Raw genomic sequence first — 18,197 nt, 5'->3', positions numbered from 1 at the left:
CCTTGCCTCTCTCCTGAGTTTTGCTGGGTTCATGCTTAATCCCTCTTTGCAGGGAGAAACACTCATGTGCAGAAAGATAATGTTGTATTTTATTCTCTTTCATTTCATAAGCCTGGGAAGTGAGCTGGGCTCTGGGAGGTTCTCTGCAGGGCCAAAGCTTCAGTTTGAGCTGTCCTGACTAGCAGGAACAATGCAGTGTCTGGCACAGGGCACTTGGCACAAGCCTTTTGCCCAAGGATTTATCCAGGGCCTTACTTGGGTGTTGGAGCCGATGCTCTTGTTGGGTCAGTGTGAGCACCCAGGGTCAGTGAGTGTTGCTGTGTTCCCCTGGACTCAGGGTGGCTTTGTTGGCTTGTGAAGGTGGGCACCAGGAATCTCCATTCCTGGCTCTTTGTGCACTGGAGTCAGGAGAGGGGGTTCAGTAGAAAATGTAGTGTCAGGGCTCCAGAGTCTTGTTCTTGCCACTGGTTTGCTGCAACACTCCTGGCAACATACCTGTTTGCAAAGCCAACAGCACAGCTGGTTCACCTCCTGTGGTCCCCAAGTGCCTGGGAAAACTGGGATCTGTTTTAATGTACCTGTACCCCAAGCCCTGTGTGCCCCTTGCTGGGAGTGGGCAATGCAGACTAAAGGCTTCCCAAAATCGTGGCTGTGTGACCTCAGTTCTTACGTGGTTTTGGTGTCCCTGAGAAGAAATGAGCATCTTACCTGCCCATCATCTCTGGGCTGAGGTTTGCTAAGAGGTTACAGCAGAACTGGGAGATCCCACGTGCTCTCTGACTGCTACCAAGCCCTTCTGGGGGAAACGTGCCCCCAGGAAGAGCTGGTGCTGGTCAGACACAGAAGGCAGCAGTTGTGTGTCCTGAGCCCTGCTGAAATCTGTCACTGCTTTGCAGACACCTTGCTGCTTGCAGCCAAGTTTCTCTCTCCTGTGGTTCTGCACTGTCCTTGGATCTTGAACTGTGAGGTTTTGTGTTCTTTTTCCTCTTGCTGCTCACAGATGTCCATGCAGGAACTTTGCAGGTTGCCCAAGGTGGGGCTGCTCTTACCTCCTTGCTGTGCAGATGAAATTGCGAAGGTGTTGTCTCTTCTCTTGACCTGTGGAGCAGGTCAGCACCTCCCTGACCTGTGCCCCTGAGGGTGCTGCCCATTCCCAGTTGCTGGAGTGGCTCTGGGACTGTTGTTCTGCCTGGTGATGGTGAGTTGATAGCTCCTGGTTTTGGAGAGGGTCCTGAGTCCTGCCTGGAGAGATCCCCTCTCAGTCAGCAGCACCCAAGCTGGGCTCCCCCCCTGAGCCCTGCAAACAGCAAACAGCTTTGTCTGTCACAACTGCAGAGCCTGTGTGAGGAGCTGTCACTCTGTTCTGACAGTGTCCTCTCCATCAGATGGCCCTGGGCTCTGTCACTGCCTCTCCCGTAATCCCTTGGCCGCTCTCCATTTGGCCGGTGCTCACCACGGCGCTGACCCCATTTCCTGCCCTGATTCACCAGAGGGGCTGCCAAGGCCCTGCAGCCCCAGGGCACACTGTGGTGCTGCCCCTGCCCTCGTGGGAAGCACACACTGGAGATGGGAAACCCCTGGGACTCTGGTTTTTGGGAGGCATCTCCCTCCCAGCTTCACAAGGGAACAGCTCCCCGTGCAGCAGAGCCTGGGCTGGAAGCTGGGACTGCCTCCTCTCCCAGGGCAGCACTGGAGGAGCTGTGGCCTCTGCAATCAAAGGACCATTAAAATACTTCCCTTGTTTCCGAGGCTAATTGATCTCAGTCAGTGATTTAAATCTTTCTGTGGCAGGAGTGTTCTATTTAAAGGAAACTGCCATTTAAATTAAAAACCCAAAGCACCACACCACTTTCTGCCTGCTGTTCCTCTCTGGGAAGCTGAAGAGGACAAGAATTGAAAGGTGTAACGCAGACATGTTCCTTCCCTTTTCCTTTGGTTGCACATGGACACTTTCTTTGTTTCTTCTGTATGGTCAAGGGCAGCCACAGAACTGGAAATTGCTAATTCCATGATTATTTTCAGTGGTCCCATTACATGGAAAGTATCATTTTGTTCAGGATTCAGATGTTTGTGGGAGTACCAGGAACTGGTGGGGGGTTGAGGGGAGGCCTCCCCAGTTGCTGCACAGCAAGAGAGGCAGGTCCTGTGCCCCTTGGAGCTGATAGAAAACCACACAGCAGAGACAGGTGAGGCCTGGACAGGAGTCCAGGAAGGGGAATAGTCCCCAGACTACTGATGCCCCAGGGCACAGCACCCAGCCTTGATGTTTCCAGGGCACAGCACCCAACCTTGGTGTTTCCTGGGCACAGCACCCAACCTTGGTGTTTCCAGGGCACAGCACCCAGCCTTGATGTTTCCAGGGCACAGCACCCAACCTTGATGTTTCCAGGGCACACCACCCAACCTTGGTGTTTCCAGGGCACAGCACCCAACCTTGATGTTTCCAGGGCACAGCACCCAACCTTGATGTTTCCAGGGCACAGCACCCAACCTTGGTGTTTCCAGGGCACAGCACCCAGCCTTGGTGTTTCCTGGGCACAGCACCCAACCTTGGTGCTTCCTGGGCACAGCACCCAACCTTGGTGCTTCCTGGGCACAGCACCCAGCCTTGGTGCTTCCTGGGCACAGCACCCAACCTTGGTGTTTCCAGGGCACAGCACCCAGCCTTGGTGCTTCCTGGGCACAGCACCCAACCTTGATGTTTCCTGGGCACAGCACCCAACCTTGGTGTTTCCTGGTCATACCCCCAGCCTGGGCCATCAAACCTCTGTGCTGAGCACCCCAAACCCCTCATTTTGTGTGTGCCCAGAATCAGCCTCATCCTGCTGGTGGGGCTGGCCAGGCTCTGCTGTGCTGTGGAGGGAGCAGCTGCTCTTGGGCTCAGGGCACTGGTCAGGTCCCCTTGCCCTCCTGTGCCACCCGGAGGAACAACATGCCCGCTCCGAGTGCTGCTCAGCTGCAGATAAAAGCCACTTACTGTATAGAAATGTGCCCATTTTTCTGACTGGAAGCAGCACACTTGCTGTTCTGAAGTGGATTTTTCTCATTGATTAAACCTTTGTGCTTTACAATAGCACTTTGCTAATTGGCACTTTGCATACACAGAAGGCTGGTGTGTGGCTCTCTCCACCCCAGCAAAGATTTAATAGCAGCAAATGTTACTTATTACTTAGGTTTCCTTCCTTTTATAAATCATGGTATAGAAGTCTTTACTAGCACAGTCTGAAGTATTACCATAAATAATTAAATCTAAATTGCAATTGACAAAATAAAAGAATAAAGCCCCTTTTATGATGCATTACCCTGGCTTTCTTCCCTTTTAATTGCTCTTGCTCCTTCATTAATTTGCAGAACACAGGAATTCCTGGGAGGTGCATGGGTGTGGGGGAGGGCTCTTGTGCTCCATGAGCTCCAGTGGGGCTGGGAGAAGCTGCAGGGCTGCACCAGGCATGTGAGACTCAGGGTGGAAAACACTTGGTGGGATGGGAGAGGAGCTCCTGCAGGTCCCTGTTCAGGCTGACAGAGCAGGGAGCTGGTGCCAGGGGAGGTGTGTGCTCCTCCTGCAAGGTGTAGGAGCTGGTGGCAGCACAGCTTGGCACACTGAGATCCTGATCACAGCAGCTTACAGGTGTCTCTGACTCCTCTCCTCAGTGGTCCCTCCTGTGCTCTCATTCCCAGAGGAGGATTAGCCTCTGGCTCAGTTCACCACTTTTAGCTCTGCAGGTCTCAGCTTTGATCTGCTGTTGGCCAAGACAACAGTTGTCAGATAAGATGGGAGTAAAAATCAAGAGGTCTCCATCTTAGGACTTGATAGACATGTTAAGTCGACATCAGTGGGAAGGGAATTGCTCTCCACAGCTGGAGAAAGCTGCTCCAGTTTCAGGTGTTTGAGATGGATCCTGACAAGGCTACAGTGCTGTCCCAAGAGAAGGGAGATGTGGAAATGTGGTGAGGCTGAGTTGCCTCATGGTTTGTGTTACAGACCCCCAGTTGCTGGTGGCCCCCAGAATGACAGGGAACCTGCTGGGGGGCTGAGAAGCTGGGGGGAAGCTGCAGAAAGGTTTTTCTCCTTGGTAGATGGGTTGGAGGGAGAGCAGAATTTAAGGTGGGATTACAGGAGAGGGTTTGTGTTTGTTTGGTGGCTGGTGGACTTTCTTACTGAGTGTTGCACATTGTTCCTTCAGTGGTGAGCAAGAGGAAGGCAGCAGCTAAATTGCATCCTCCAGAAGGCAGAGATCCTGCTGCCCTCCCAGATCCTCTTGCTGAGCATGTTCCCCATGCACCAGTTGCCTTTGTAGCCAGGAGACACCTTGCTGTCCTTGGTCCTAAATTGCCCTTTCCTTCACTGCTTTCTCTGTCTGCCAGCTGTGAGCCAGGCTGTGGTTGCTAAGGCTCCTGGGCTGGTTGTTGTCTCACTCAAGGACACTGAATTAAGCTTCTGTGTCACCTTGTTTAAGTGCCTGATTAAATTAAACCTTGCCTGACTGGATGGAGTGATGTTTCTCTTTTCTGTTTCTTTTTTGGAAATTGGAAAGTTTGTGTCTCCTGTAGGACCCGCCGAGGAGATCAATCATCCTTTGAAAGAGCTTCCTGGGGGGCAGGGGGGGCTGCCAGTGCCCAGGTCTCAGCTGTGCCCCACACTGTGAGTGCTCATCACATTAATCTCTGCTGAGGAGCACCTGGGGACAGTGCCAGCCACGCTGTTTGGGACCCAGCCATGGGTGTCTCCTGGTGAGGATCTTTTCCCAATCAGAGGTTCTTGCTGCTCAGCTTCATTAGATGGTTAAGTTAGGGGAAAAGAGCATCTGTTTGTTGTGTAAACAAAGTGGCTGGTGTGAAAATGTCATCTGCAGAGCATTTGGGATGGAGGAGGTGTCTGTCTTTAGCATACCTGGATGCCAAAACTGGGGCTGTTCCTCTGGGTTGGGCTTTGCCAGGAGGCCAAGACTTACTTCTTTGTGACTTTTGCCCTTGGTTGTCCTTTTCAGCCACCTCTGCTGCCAGCAGGGACAGGCTCTGTGTGCTGTCCCACCCAGGCCCTGGGTCACACCAGCTCTCCATCCCTCTGCCAGGGCTGTGTGCTCGTGTCTTTCCAAGACCGATGAAATACAGATCTTCTGGGTCACCAGAGGGAATCTGGGAGGGTATTCCCACCCTCTCTGTGGCCTGGCAAGCCCAGTATTATTCTTAGAAGGCAAAGCAGAGTGTTTTTCAAGGACACCCGACCAGAGGAATGTGGCTCTTGGTGCGTGGGATGGGATCTGGGCTCGGGTTGGCCTGTGAGACACAATCTCCCAAGAACAGTTGTGTTTACTCTCTGCCACTCTTCCCCTCCAGTCAAGGATGTTCTCTTGCAATGTAATTGGTCCCAGTTCCCACCTTAGAAAGCTGTGATGTTCCCTGCACTGCAGCTGCTTTTAATTTTTTTGAGGATTGTTAAAAGATCATGAAAATAATCACGTTTTATACCATCTGCTGTGTGCAAGGAGCTAAGCAGAGTATGAGCTGAGGGCCAAGGGCTGGGGCAGGAGTTGGGAGTGTCCTCACTCTGTGACTGCACCTTCTCAGCCCTCCCTTTGCTTGTCTAGGTTGGCTTATTTGAGCAAGGGCTGCTCTTGCCATGTTGCTGTCCGGTGTAATTAGTCCAGGTCTTGAGCTGGGGCTCTGTCCTGGTTAAACCACGCCAGGTTCTCCTCCTGCAAACGCTAAACAGTCGTGTTGGGGGTTGGCAGAGGAGCCTCCTGCTCCATCCAAGAGCACAGCAGATCCCAGCATGGCTGTGGCAGAGATCACAGCTCCCCCAGACCTGGGCAGTGCCAGGAGAGAGCATTAGAAAGGCATTTTGGATGTCTACTGCAAAGACTTTGCAAGGGGGTATTGGAATGAATGATTTAAACAGTTGACATGAGGGACTGTGGGTTGACCTGTTTTCACAGCAGAGCATTTTGAGCGTGTCCCATCTTGGTTTTGCAGCCATGAAGTGTTGCTGCTTCACACGAGCCTGGTGGAAACCAGCGCCGCTCGTTTCATCTGCAATGCACAGAATCATTTCTGTTTCCTTTTGAGGCCGAGAGGAAAAGCAAAGCTTTAAAGGAGAAAAAAAAAATAAATAGAAGGAGCCGCAACTGGTTTAGCATTCTACAAAGTTTCTCTGAGTCCTCCAAATCTTTAATTGACTCAGGAGCATAAAATTGAGAAGGGGAGAGAGTGAGAGAGCGTGTGGAGTGGCGCGAGTGATTTGAATAATTTATTGTCCTTTGAAGTTGCAAGAGAAATTTCAGCTGCCTTGGGGAGTAATTTCTCCCCCTTCTGAAAGGGTTTCTCCTTATTTTAAACTCATTCAGAGGCTGATAGTTTTGCATTTTTTGCATAATTAATGAGCATAGCTCCCCCCACTCTCACACAACCTCTAAAGAATGGTGGGGTGATGAAACTTGGTGGGTTTTTTAATTAATAAAGTCAAATTAATTTGGCTGTGTCCTCTTCCTTCCTCACCTCTGTTGGAATTCATGGATTTATTCATAAATTAGTCTGAGCATGCTGCTAAGTTTAAAAAATCTTTAGCCTGGACTTTGATTGGTTTGAATGGATTTCTAAAATGGTGGTGTTGGTTTCTTTCAGTTCAGCTCAAAGATCACCTTGAGACTGGTTCAAGTGATCTCCCAGAGTGCCAGGAATATCCTTCAGCTCTCAGTTCTCTTTCTCTGGGGAGGATCTGCTTGGATTTGAGGTCTTTCTGTGTGTTATTCCTGTATGAGTGCTGTGAAATGCCCCTTTCCTCCCAAGATCTGCTCATTGTGCCTCATCCCAGTAGCTGCCTCTTCTGGTGACAGGGGAAGGGATCTCCTTCCTGGTGCCTGGAGGGGCTGCAGGACACACTCCTGGCAAGGGGCCATCCTTTGGCAGATGCCAAGCACAAGCAGAAGCCTGTCCTACTCCAGAAAAGCTCATCTTCCTCAGTTGCTGTCTTGGATAGAAGAATTTCAGGCATTGTTGCTGCTGCTTTGCTGTTTCCATTCCTCTCTCGCTCGTATCTTACCCTGTTTTTCTGGCTCACTGAGTCTATAGTTATCCCAAAGATGAATTCATCACATTCCCACTGCTGTCAGTTCACAGCAGAGTTGTTGGATTCTCCCTTTTTTTGAATCTTCTATGTTGATGTGCCCACTACAAATCTGAATGATGAGTGGTGTGGTTCTGAGGCAGAAATTGTGGTGACTCGTGTGGTAGGAGTCAAAGTTCATCATTGTTAGAGGTTGTGTTCATCCATTAGTCATGGCTTTATGAGCTTTGGGGTTCTTGTTTTCAAGATCTCCCATCTCAAGCTCCCTCAGTGTCCCACTCTCAGTACTGATAAGCAATACAGGCTCAAAATATACTGTTAAGACTCAGTGTTTCAAACTTCTATATCCAGAGTCTCCTTTTGTTCCATGAAGAATGTGGGTTGAAGTCTCTTAGCAGAGGTCAGATAGGAATGATGCAAGAGACTTTTGAAAATACCCCAAATTCTGTGCTCTAGGAATTGTACCTTTCCCTGTTCTTGTAGACCAGGAGCCTTCTTCTCTTGCCTGAAGGGAAGAAGCAGACAGCAGCGAGTAAGTGGAAGTAATACAGCTTTTATTTACAGGATTAAGAGACCAGAGCTTTATCAGATGATATTTTATTTGCCTGGCATGCCTTTCATCCCCAAATCATCCCTATATGCACACATGAGTTGGCAGATCTTGACTGGGGTCATCCATCCTGTCATCTCGTGCATGTGGAGCTGCAGCCCCTCCTGAGCTGGGGATGCAGGAGAGGACCCAGCTGTGTGTTCACAGTTTGTGTCACATCCCTGAGGGTCAGGGCTGATCTCCCTCACCACAGCCCTGGGGCTCCCAACCCTTCTCTTGCTCGGAAGGACCAGGAGCTGCAGGAGCTTGTGGTGGTTTGTGTTCCCCGTTGTGCTGACTCTGCTGTCACTTGGTGGTGGTGCAGGGCTCAGGCTGGGCTATATTAGGCTGGCCTGGCCCCCTGGGAGCTGCAGCTGGGCTTGTTAAGCTTTCTCTTCTTGCAGGCTTGTCCCGTAGGAGAAGGTTTTTCATGTTCTGGTATCCCCCATGGATTCTGATTCTTTCGTGACTCAAACAGAGCAGAGAAGTGGAGCAAAGAGCCAAATCCTCTCTAGCTGGATCTTTTCTAAGTAGGTGGTGAATCCAGCTGCTCCAGGCTGCCAGTAGCAATGACATGGTTGGAGTAGGAGCTGTCTTAGCAACTTGGCAAGGACAGGCAGAGCTCCCTGTCTCAAGCTCCTGATTGCAAACAACCTGGGATTGCTGTCATGACATTGATGGACAAGGGGTGCTCATTAAGTGTCCAGGACAGCTCCTTGGGTCTCTGGCTCTGCTCTGGGTTGTTAGGCCTTGTTATGACTTGTGGACAGAGACAGGAGATGTTCCAGCCTCGTGTGCCCCCAGGGCCATGTTGCTGAGGGCACGTGAGCTCCTGTGTTTGCTGGAGCTTCCTGGCTGACCTCAGGACTGCAGTGCTCCTCTCCCTCAGCTCTTGCTGGTCACAAGGACCAGCTTCCTTCTGTCTTGTAGTGACAGAGGGTGAAGGACAGTCCTGGGCAGAGATCCATCTTCATTCCCATGAACTTTGCCCCTTGGTTTGGTCTGTGCCCAGGAGGGAGGGTGGAAACAGCAGCAGTTGTGCCTCTGCAGAGTTCACCATCCAACCTGGTGAGAGAAGGAGGTGGGGAAACTGAAGCACAGGAGGAGCATCTTTGTGCAGTGGAGCCAGAGAATGCATTGAGGAGCAAACTCAGCCCTGCATCTTCCTGATCACATTCCCTCCTGCACTTATTCCATGCACTGCTAAGTGCTGTCTCTTCCATCCTTTCTTGCCTCCTGTGCAGGGTCTCATTCTGGTGTTGGGCACCAGCTCCCTGCTGTGTTTGCTGTCCTTCCCTCCCAAACACAGACCCTTCACCCCCAGCATTAATGCTCCATTTCTCATTCTCTGATCACAAGCCCAGGGGGTGCCCTGGGCCCCCACCATGGCACAGCTCCCACAGGGTGGGTCCTTTCTGTGTGTGCTCCCTACATGGTGTGAGATACCAGCACCAGTTTTCCTGTTAGGGAAGGAAGAGGAAGGCCCAGAATGCCACCCATTCCATGCAGAACAGGGACATGTCCCTGCCCTGTCCCTGAATCAAGGTGCCAGTCACTGGAGCTGTATTTGTCACATGGCAGTGACAAACACCCTTTTTGCTATGGAGAGAGGTGGATCCTTTCCATGCATAGGGATGTGTGATGGTAGCCTGGAGGATTCCTGCTGAAACAGGATGACTTCATCCTGGTGCTGTTCCCATGTGATAAGGAACAGTCCCATCCCTGAAAAGCAGCAGTTCAAACAGCCCAGAAGGCAGGATTGTACTTCCCCTCCAGCAGGCAGGATAACGTGGTTCTTCTCACCTTGGATGGCAGAACTAGGAATAGATTTTTGGTAGCCTCAGTCTCCTCCTGCCTCAGTGCTGCAGGCTCCTGCCTCCTCTTCCAAAGGGTCTGTGTCCCAGTGTGTTGCAAATAGGAGCTTGAAGGCTGGATGGATGTGCCAGATCCCCAACATTACAAGCCTGATGGTGAGAACAGCTTGACACAGTGCTGGTTCTGAAGGGTCTGCTGCTTCATCCTGGCCTGGGGGAAGAGGTGGGAGCTGGCAGCACAGGCAGGTGTTGGACAGCAGGGTAGTTAAAGATGTATTAAGTGAGTTCTTCATCTTCCTCACCCATTTTCTGCTTGTATTAACTTGTGTGCTGGGTCACATCCTTCCCAGCTGTCTGTCCTTCTCTGGAGCCTTCCAGGAAAGGAGAAGGGAGAGTCTTCCAGGGGATGTTCCCCTGTGTGTGCCAGGGAACAGCCTGCACTCACCTGGCCTGCCTTTTCTGAGTCAGGGAAGGGCTTTGATGGCTCAGCAGCAGGGGAATAGCAAGGTGGAAGTATTTCACTGCTCAAAAAATGTCCTCGATCTTTTTTTACCCTTCTCTGCCCAACCTTGCCAGTCCCATCTCCCTGAAGGGAGCCAAGAGCTGCTGACAGTAAGAGGAAGTATCTGTCTAAAGCCTATAATTATCCTGTCTGCCTTCCCAGAAAAGGCCAGTTGGGGAGTGAGTGTGCTCCTGTTCCAGGGCCTTCTCCTGCCTCCCCAATTACTGCTTAATGGACTTTTTATGATGATAAGACGACTGGGTTGGGGAGGAGTTATTGACAGGGAAATGGAATATAATTCACTCCCTGTTTGTTTGTTCTGTCAGAAAACCCTCATTTTAATTTTATTTGTGAGGCCCTGAGAAACAGCCCTTGGAAAGACAAAGTGCAAAACCTGTCAGTAAAACCCTGGATTTTGCTGGGACTGAGTCTCTGCAGGACCTCTCCGAGGGGTGATCTGAGTCTTGTGAGGTGTCTCCGTGGAGGCTCCTCCCCAGTCCTGTGCCCAGTTTGCAGCTCTCACTCTTCCCCTGAGGAAAAATGTGAATTCTGGAGCTGTCTTCCCTTCCTCTCCCCTCTCACAGGCTCCCCCACTGCCTAATGCCACTGCTTTGAAATACGGACCCGTTCCAAACAGCACATTCTTGCTCCCCACTCTCCATCTGTCTCAAATTTGGCTGCTCTCTCCTGTTTTCATCTGCTCTGTGGTTTGTCTCCTCCATCTAATCTTCACTTCCTTGCTCTGGCTTTGAACACCTCCCTTCTCTCCAGCTTGCTCCAGTTCTCTTGCACAGAGTCATGGAATATCCTGACTTGGAAGGGGCCCACAAGGGTCATCAAAGTCCAACTCCTGGCCCTGCACGGGTCAGCCCTAAGAATGTGCCATGTTCCCTGTTAATCTCTTTTCATTCCCACTGATTTTTCCATCCATTCTACCTTCTGCTCCTGGTTTTGTCTCCTGGTTCACTGGTGTGGCAGAGCTGCCCCTCTCTCTGTGCCTCCTGCCTGTCCCCACGTGCTCTGCTCTGCCACCCCTGTCCCTCCAAGGCAGGACACGGGGCTGTCCCACAGCAGCACGTGTGTGTCAAACATGCTGCTTAAAGCAGCAAACAAGCAGTGGGAGCGTGGCTGGACCCCAAACCCACAGTCCTGGAAGGGATTTCAGGAGGGGGATGAAAGCACAACCACCCAGGGCTGTGGTCAGGGAGTACCTTGGGCTCCTTCTCCGATTGTGAGCGTGTCAGCAGTTGTGGAAAAGGGAGATGGAGTTTCACTAAATCAGCAGAAAGGTTCAGCCCAGAAACCAAAGGAAGAGGGTGGAGGAAGAAGATGAGAGGAGAGGGGTTTAACCCTGTGCATGGCAGTGGAACACCATCTGATCCCTTCCTATTGGCTCTGGAAGTTAGAGGAGAGTGAGAAAAAACAGGGAGAGATGTCTCATTCCAACAGGCATGAGCTGGTTGTAGGAAGATTCCAGTGCAGTTGTCTGGCTTTTGATTCTTATCTTCTCCCCCCAAGAAGTACCTGTTGGAGAAGGTCTCTAAGTTCTCTCTAGTGCTGTTTTTGTGGTTATTCTGTTTGTATCTCAGTGTTCAGAGGCTGCAGCTGTGTTCAGTGCCACCTGAGGGGCTGAGTGCTGAGCAGATCTGTTCTGAGACCAGCCCTGCTCCAAACTGTGTGTGGTGTCTAGACCAGGACAGACAGGCAGGTGTGAGAAATGAGGGCTGTCACCTCCACACAACGTGTGGCAGCCTGAGGTGTGGGAAGGGCGAGTTCCCAAGGTCAGCTGAGTTTGCACCAGAGCCACAGATCTGAATCCCAGTTCTGGGAACAATCTGGAGCCTGGAAGAGCAGATTGGCTTGTGCAACTACCAGCAAAATAACACTGCCCATGAATGGCTTCATGTCTCATCTTTTACCTCTGCTTTGCACGGTGGAGGTTCATATGCACAAGAAAGGGTGAATTTCCATCTGCTGAATGTTCTTGGGTGAGGATAAAGGTTGTCACTGGCAAACTTGCCCTGAATCTCCCCTGCATTGTGGGCACACTCACAGTGGGCAGATCCATGGGGACATGTCAGGCTCAGCACCACGGAGCTGTTTGCTGAAGGTCAGGTGGGAACGGTGAGCGAAGGACGGCTGAGAGTGTGTGTAGGAAGACTCATAAACCTGCCAAGTGGCAGGAAAATGGCCTTCCTGCTGTGCCCTTGCTTGTGCTCGGGCTCTGTGGCACTCTGGGGGATGGCACAGAGCTGCTCCTTCCCGGGGTGGCATAATGAGGGTTCGCTGAGCGCAGAGGGAGGAGCTGGAAGCGGCGCTTTGTGGCAGGACAGGCGCGTGGGCTCCCCGAGCTGTCAGCGGGGACAGAGCTCCGAAAATGGCAGCAAAACCTTTCAAAGCCATTGTGTGTGGCTGCTTTGCTTTGTCTCCATAGATTGGTGCTGCTGGGGGCGAGGAGCCCTTCCAGCTGGGGGGCTCCTGCTGGCTGCTGTGGCCACGAGGAAGAACAAGTGGTTTGTCTTTGTTTGTGGCACTTTGTTCAGGTGTTTTCCTGGGGGTGGCAGGAGCTGGTGGGGGTGTTGAGCACAGAGTGGTGAGTTTTGCCATCTGAAATCAGCACCAGGTCCCTGCTGTGGGGCTGGAGGTGAGGAGAGAGAGCTGGGATGGGGGTCAGGAGGATGCAGAGGCACCTCTACACCCCCTCAGAGGGACAGAGGAACAATGTCATACCCACTTTCCATCCCTCCCAAAGCTGGGGTACATAACACAGTGATGTGGTCCTGGACCATCCTCCAGCCTTTTCCTTGGCTCCTGTGGGGCCAAACAGGCCTGTTACTGTGGGGTGGCACCTCCAGGCCCACTGGGAGTGGGTGGAAGGTGTCCCTTTACTTGTGGGAGCTCAGGAGAGGGCAGCTGTTTTGTGACTGGAGCCTGCTGGGGTGGTGTGGAGAAAACTGCTCCTGCCTTTGGGTGGTCTGTGAGGTTCAAGGCATCCCTGACCTCCTGGTCCCTCCTGGTCCCTCCTGCAGTGCCCCAGGAGGGACCCCCAGCCCTGACCAGGCTTAGGGAGGGCAGCAGAGGGACCGTGGTGCATGTTCCTAACTGGCTTTTTCTTCCCCCTCCTCCTGCTCCTGTCAGCTGTCAGCTCTGATATGTGGAGCTCATTTGTGCTCCTGCCTCTCTTCCACCCCTCAAAGCACCTCTGGGTTCTCCATCCCTCTCTCTGTCTCTGGCATTTGATGTTTCAGACAGGCATATGGTGGCCTGGCCTGTCTCCCTGGCTGCTTGTCCATCACCCACTATTCACCATGGCAGCCCTTCCCGAGGGACATTTGGGTTTAAAGGCTGGGATGTCCCCTCCTTTTCCCCATTCCTACATCTTTCCAGCTTCCTTGCTGCAAAGCTGCTCAGCTGTGCCATCTGTGTATTGTTAACAGGGAGTTGTTGGGCTGGTTTTTACATGACTGGGGTTGAAGAAAGGAGAGGAGAGGATGGGAGGACATGAGAAGGGAGGGAAGGGGAGAGGATGGGAGGGCAGGCAGCAGATCTTCCTCTTCAGTGGAGAAACTGCCTTGGTGTGCAACCCTCACACCTGAGCTGATCCACACCATGTGCCTGGGGGATGAGCAGGAGGCCCCCACCCTTCCCACCATGCAGCTCCTTCCCAAAGTCTGCCTTAGAATCCCCAAATCCCTTACAGAAAACAATAAAAATACACACCAAAAAGGGGGGGGTGTATGCACTGTTCAAATTTAGGATGGAATATTCCAGTTTAGAGGTGTTTGACGTGCACCAAAATGGCTTGGAACTGAAAAATGGCTTTAAATTGATGGAAAGCAGGTTTGGATGGGATATTGGGAAGGAATTCCTGGCTGGGAGGACGGGCAGGCCCTGGCACAGGTTGCCCAGAGAAGCTGTGGCTGCCCCAGCCCTGGGAGTGTCCAAGGCCAGGTTGGAGCACCCTGGGACAGTGGGAGGTGTCCCTGCCCATGGCAAGGGTGGCACTGGGTGGGCTTTGAGGCCCCTTCCAGCTCAGGCCATTCTGTGATTCTGTGATTCTGAGCCAATGATGGCACTGCCTGTGTTTCTCTAAGCCTGGGATTTGGGAACTGGAACCAACAGGAGGGTGTGTGTGTGTGTGGGAGTGATGGAAGGGCCAGCACAGGGTCCCATCAGCTCCCAGAACATCCATCAGAGCCACGGGGCAGGACTGGAGCAGCTCCAGGGGTGGCAGAGCTGAGGCCAGAGGGCTCTCAGTGTGTGCTGCTGCAGTTCCAGAGCTTGGGAGGGGTGAGGAGTGTGTGTCTCCTCCTCGCAGGCTGTGGCAGCTCTCCAGCCTGTCCCCTGCCCTGGCTGTTGCTTTGGGAAGTGTGTAGGTGGTGGGCAGGAGTGAAAGGTTCAGCTTGACTTGATGGCTTTCCATTAAGCTGTAAAGAGGATCACAGGTACACAGCAGCCATCCGGTGCTTTCAGCCCTCCCTCCAGAGCCCCAGACCCCGCAGGAAGCCTCTTGTAGTAGGAAAATTCTTTTAAGCTCCAGATTTTTCCATTCCTGGTTTGATAGTGCACAAAAATAGGTTTTGCTGCTTTCCAAGCAGAGAAAGGGGAGAAAAAAAATCTCAGTGACCACTGGACTGGTGGGGCTCAGACTCAGCCTTTCCAAACCTGACTTATTCTCAGCTCTCCGGGAGGAAAGGTTGGTGAAGTGATATAAAATCCCCTGGACTGAGAGTGTGTCATCTGGAAACTGTCTTTGATTCTTATTTATTTATATAAAACCAAAGTCCTGCATTCTTGGCAAATGAGTGGAAACACCTCAGACCTTCTGAGTGGGCTGATAGTGTTTCCCATGGCACCTTGTCCCTGCTTCTGGAGGCTTTCAAAGCCCTTTGCAGAGCTGAGGGCTGAGCTCTGAGTGTGTTTCCCTGCAAGCTGGACCTGGCACGGCAGAGCTGTCTGTCCTACGCAGCACGGAGGGATTGGAGCAGCTTTGGATCATCCCCACCTTGGATCATCACCACCCTGGATCATCACCACCTTGCCTGTGATAGCTCTGGCTCTCTCCTCCCAGAGGGGAGAGGGTTGTTCTGAGCTGGGCGTGGGCAGGTGACAAGTTCTGCAGTGACTGAGGGTGCAGAGGTGGAGAGCACAGCGGGGAGGAAGCAAATCTGCAGCTCAGAGGCTTGGGCAATTTTAAAATGAGCAGTTTAGCTCTGATTTTCACCCATTTTCCAAGAGAGGAGTAAAATCTAATAGGTTGGTTGGTGGGGATTTGTGTTTGGTTCCTTTTGTCTCTTGCTGTCTGTTGGTGAGTCTCTCCTGGGGAGTTGGGAATTTCAGGGAGCTCAGGAAAAACCCCATTCACAGACAGCTCAGCTTCCCCATCACCACTCACTGGGACACACAGGACCCCCAAAAGGGATGCTGAGCAATGACTCCAAGTTCCCTGTGTTTTGGAGCACTGTCCCTTTCTTCAGGATGGAAATAGCACCTTGTTTTTCTCCTCAGCTGAGCTCTCATCATGCTGTACCCATTTAAGTGTATATGTGACATTAAGGTTTATTAGGGGTTTTTATTTTAGGAAATGAACTTGCATCAATAAAGTGTTCTTAAAAGCCCTGGATGTTTTTAGCTGTACCTTCAGAATTGACTTCTGCAAACTCCTCAGATATCGAACGGAGGTGAAGGGAGGAAGGAAGTCAGGCTGTGGGCAGAGTGAGCTTTTATATTTCAGCCTGAAGCAAAGCTTGGGTTTTACCTTTCCCAGATGGAAGGCAGATCCCCCAGTGCCAGTTCCTCCAGTGGGACTTGCTTGATAACCTTTAGCTGTAACATTGCAAAGAAGCCTCTGACCTCTAAATATAGATTTGGATATTTATAAATGTGATGCTTTGTACACACAGCATTCGGTGGGTCGTAAACAGCTCCAGCAAATTGTATTTACCTCCAGCATGGAAACAAATGCTTGATTGCATCACATGAGCTTCCTCAGTGCCTTTTATTTCTATATATTGCTGACCACGCCAGGCAGGGAAGGGGACAAGGCTTCCTTTTGTCTTTTGACCCCTAAAAAACTCTGGAGACTTCTCTCCTGCTGCCATTTGCCCTCCTGTCAAGCCCTGTGGGAGGCTGTTTGCACCTTATTTTATAGACTCTGCCTATGTACAGATAAATACACACAGTTCCCAGGCACGTGCTCTGCTTTTCTCAAGGAAAACAGACGGCAACTTTATGATCTGAGTGATTTTATTTGAACACAGCTGTGGCCTTATGATTTAAGTATTTCAATAAATTTTAAACTAACTAGATGAGAGGGAACTGCTCAAGGAAAACAGGTTAGAGAAGGGAAGGAGGATTCCCAGAGGGGAGAGGCAGTGGGGGCTCTGCACCAACGGTCCTGGCCTCGGCTTCCTCTCAGGAGCAGCCCCTTGACACCCTCCTTGGGGAAAAAGCCCATCCCAGCATCTCCCCATCCTGGCAGGTGATGGAGCATGGATGGAAGTCAGTGCTGTGGGCCCACCTTTGTTCCTCTGGGCCTGGGCTGACCCAGCACAGCCCCAGGCTCTGTGTGTGTTCGGCCATCCCTCACCTTGGAGCAGCTGAGAGCAGTTTGAGGAGGTTCTTCCCTGAGCAGTGAGAATTCCATGTTTGTCTGGGCTGCAGGAGGGACTGCAGGGCTTGGCTCTGCTCTTGGGCTTGGCAGCTGGGCTGGTTTGAAGTGATCACAGCTCTGGGTTGTTGGGCTGAGCAGCATCAACTCTCTGTCCAAGGGCTGATGACGTACCTGTGTAAATGTACCTGTGAGGGCCACGGGCAAGATGTGCAGCTGAAAGCAGAGGTGCTACAAGCCAAGGGGCTTTCACATCCTAAATCCACTGGCATCAGCCTGTTTCACACCATCATCCTCAAGATCTCTGTGTGCCAAGTCCTGCTCCATCTATTTCGTGGTCCTCCTCCCACCTCCTTTCCCTGCCTTGGCTCTGTTCCTATGAATTTCCCCCATTCCTTGATGTTTTCTCCATCTTCTCAGACCTGGGGAGTGCAGTTCAGTGTTTCCAGTTGTTCCCAGCTCTACCAGCTTTTGGTGATGCTCATTAGATGGGCTTTGCAAGGGCAGTCCCCTGTAGGAAACCATTTAAAAGTCCACTTTGCAGGAGTAAAAGAGGCTTTGCAACATTGAAATCTCTTCGTAGGATCAGGCCTTAATTATTTCATGGTAGAGCTTCTTCATATGTAAAAAAAGAGTTAAAGACTGTTCCTAAAAGGCCAAGAGGTTTAATTTCATCTGGGATCATTAAGAATAGCACTGACAATGCTATTATGAATTGCAGTGTTTATTTATTAGAGTTGGTCTTTCCCTGTGCCAATGATAATATTTCCTTTTTTTCCTAAAGGTCCCCCTGTGTTCATAAAAAAGCCTGTGGACCAAATTGGTGTGTCAGGAGGGGTGGCCTCCTTCGTGTGCCAAGCCACTGGAGACCCAAAGCCACGGGTCACCTGGAACAAGAAAGGGAAGAAAGTGAACTCTCAGAGGTTTGAGGTAAGAGATGTCCTTGAAATCTGTGCCTGTGTGAAGAGAGAGACTGACACAAAGCAGCCACTGCTCCTCTTTGGCCACTCTCAGACCTGATAATGAAGGGAAATTTGGAAGGGGAGGAGTTTTAACAGCAGGGGGAGTGAAATGCAAGCCCTTGGCCATGTCAGCAGCTGATTTTGTTCCAAAGCAAGAGAGAACTTGGCTCACTTACATTAGTGGAGTTTTTCCTTTTGTTTTGTTGTTTTTCTTCCCCTTCTTGGCATATAAAATAACTTCTTCCTTCCCTAAGAAACTCCAACTAAGGTGGTGGTACTTCAGCTCTGTAAATGCACCTTTCATACACATGCATGGCTCAGGTTTTAATCCTGGGATAGTCTGGGGGGGACGTTGTGGATTTTGGCAACGAGAGCCAAGCAATTGGCATTGTTGAGATAGAAATGAGAGTGGAGGAACAAGGACTGGGAGGTCATCCTGTGGAATGTGCTGTGGGACTCAGCCCTGCCAGGCAGCTGTGTGCTGAGAGGAGCTTTGTGGTGTCAGCTGCCTCTGCAGATGGAGCAAAAAGGAGGGGGCTCATTTTTATTTTGTTTTCCTTTGCTTGGTTTCCTCCTCCTTCCTCACAGTTGTGCTCTGAACACCCTCCCCACACTCCCATCACTGAGGCTCGTTCTTTCAGAGCCACTGAGGTGCAC

General features: G+C 51.4%; 1 protein-coding gene across 15 annotated transcripts in view; it reads left to right on the top strand.

Annotated features, from left to right (window-relative positions):
- Positions 1 to 18,197, top strand: part of PTPRS (protein tyrosine phosphatase receptor type S) — a 164,050-nt gene that overhangs the window by 63,569 nt on the left and 82,284 nt on the right. For all 15 annotated transcript variants that reach the window (XM_071578000.1, XM_071577996.1, XM_071577994.1 and 12 more), the window contains one exon: positions 17,363 to 17,508. In XM_071578000.1, the coding sequence (XP_071434101.1) occupies positions 17,363 to 17,508 (146 nt within the window). The remainder of the gene's footprint in view (positions 1 to 17,362; positions 17,509 to 18,197) is intronic.

The sequence above is a fragment of the Pithys albifrons genome, chromosome 27, assembly GCF_047495875.1.
Source record: "Pithys albifrons albifrons isolate INPA30051 chromosome 27, PitAlb_v1, whole genome shotgun sequence".
NCBI lineage: Eukaryota > Metazoa > Chordata > Aves > Passeriformes > Thamnophilidae > Pithys > Pithys albifrons.
The sequence above is the reverse complement of the archived record's forward strand: the minus strand, read 5'-3'. Positions and strand labels throughout refer to the sequence as shown.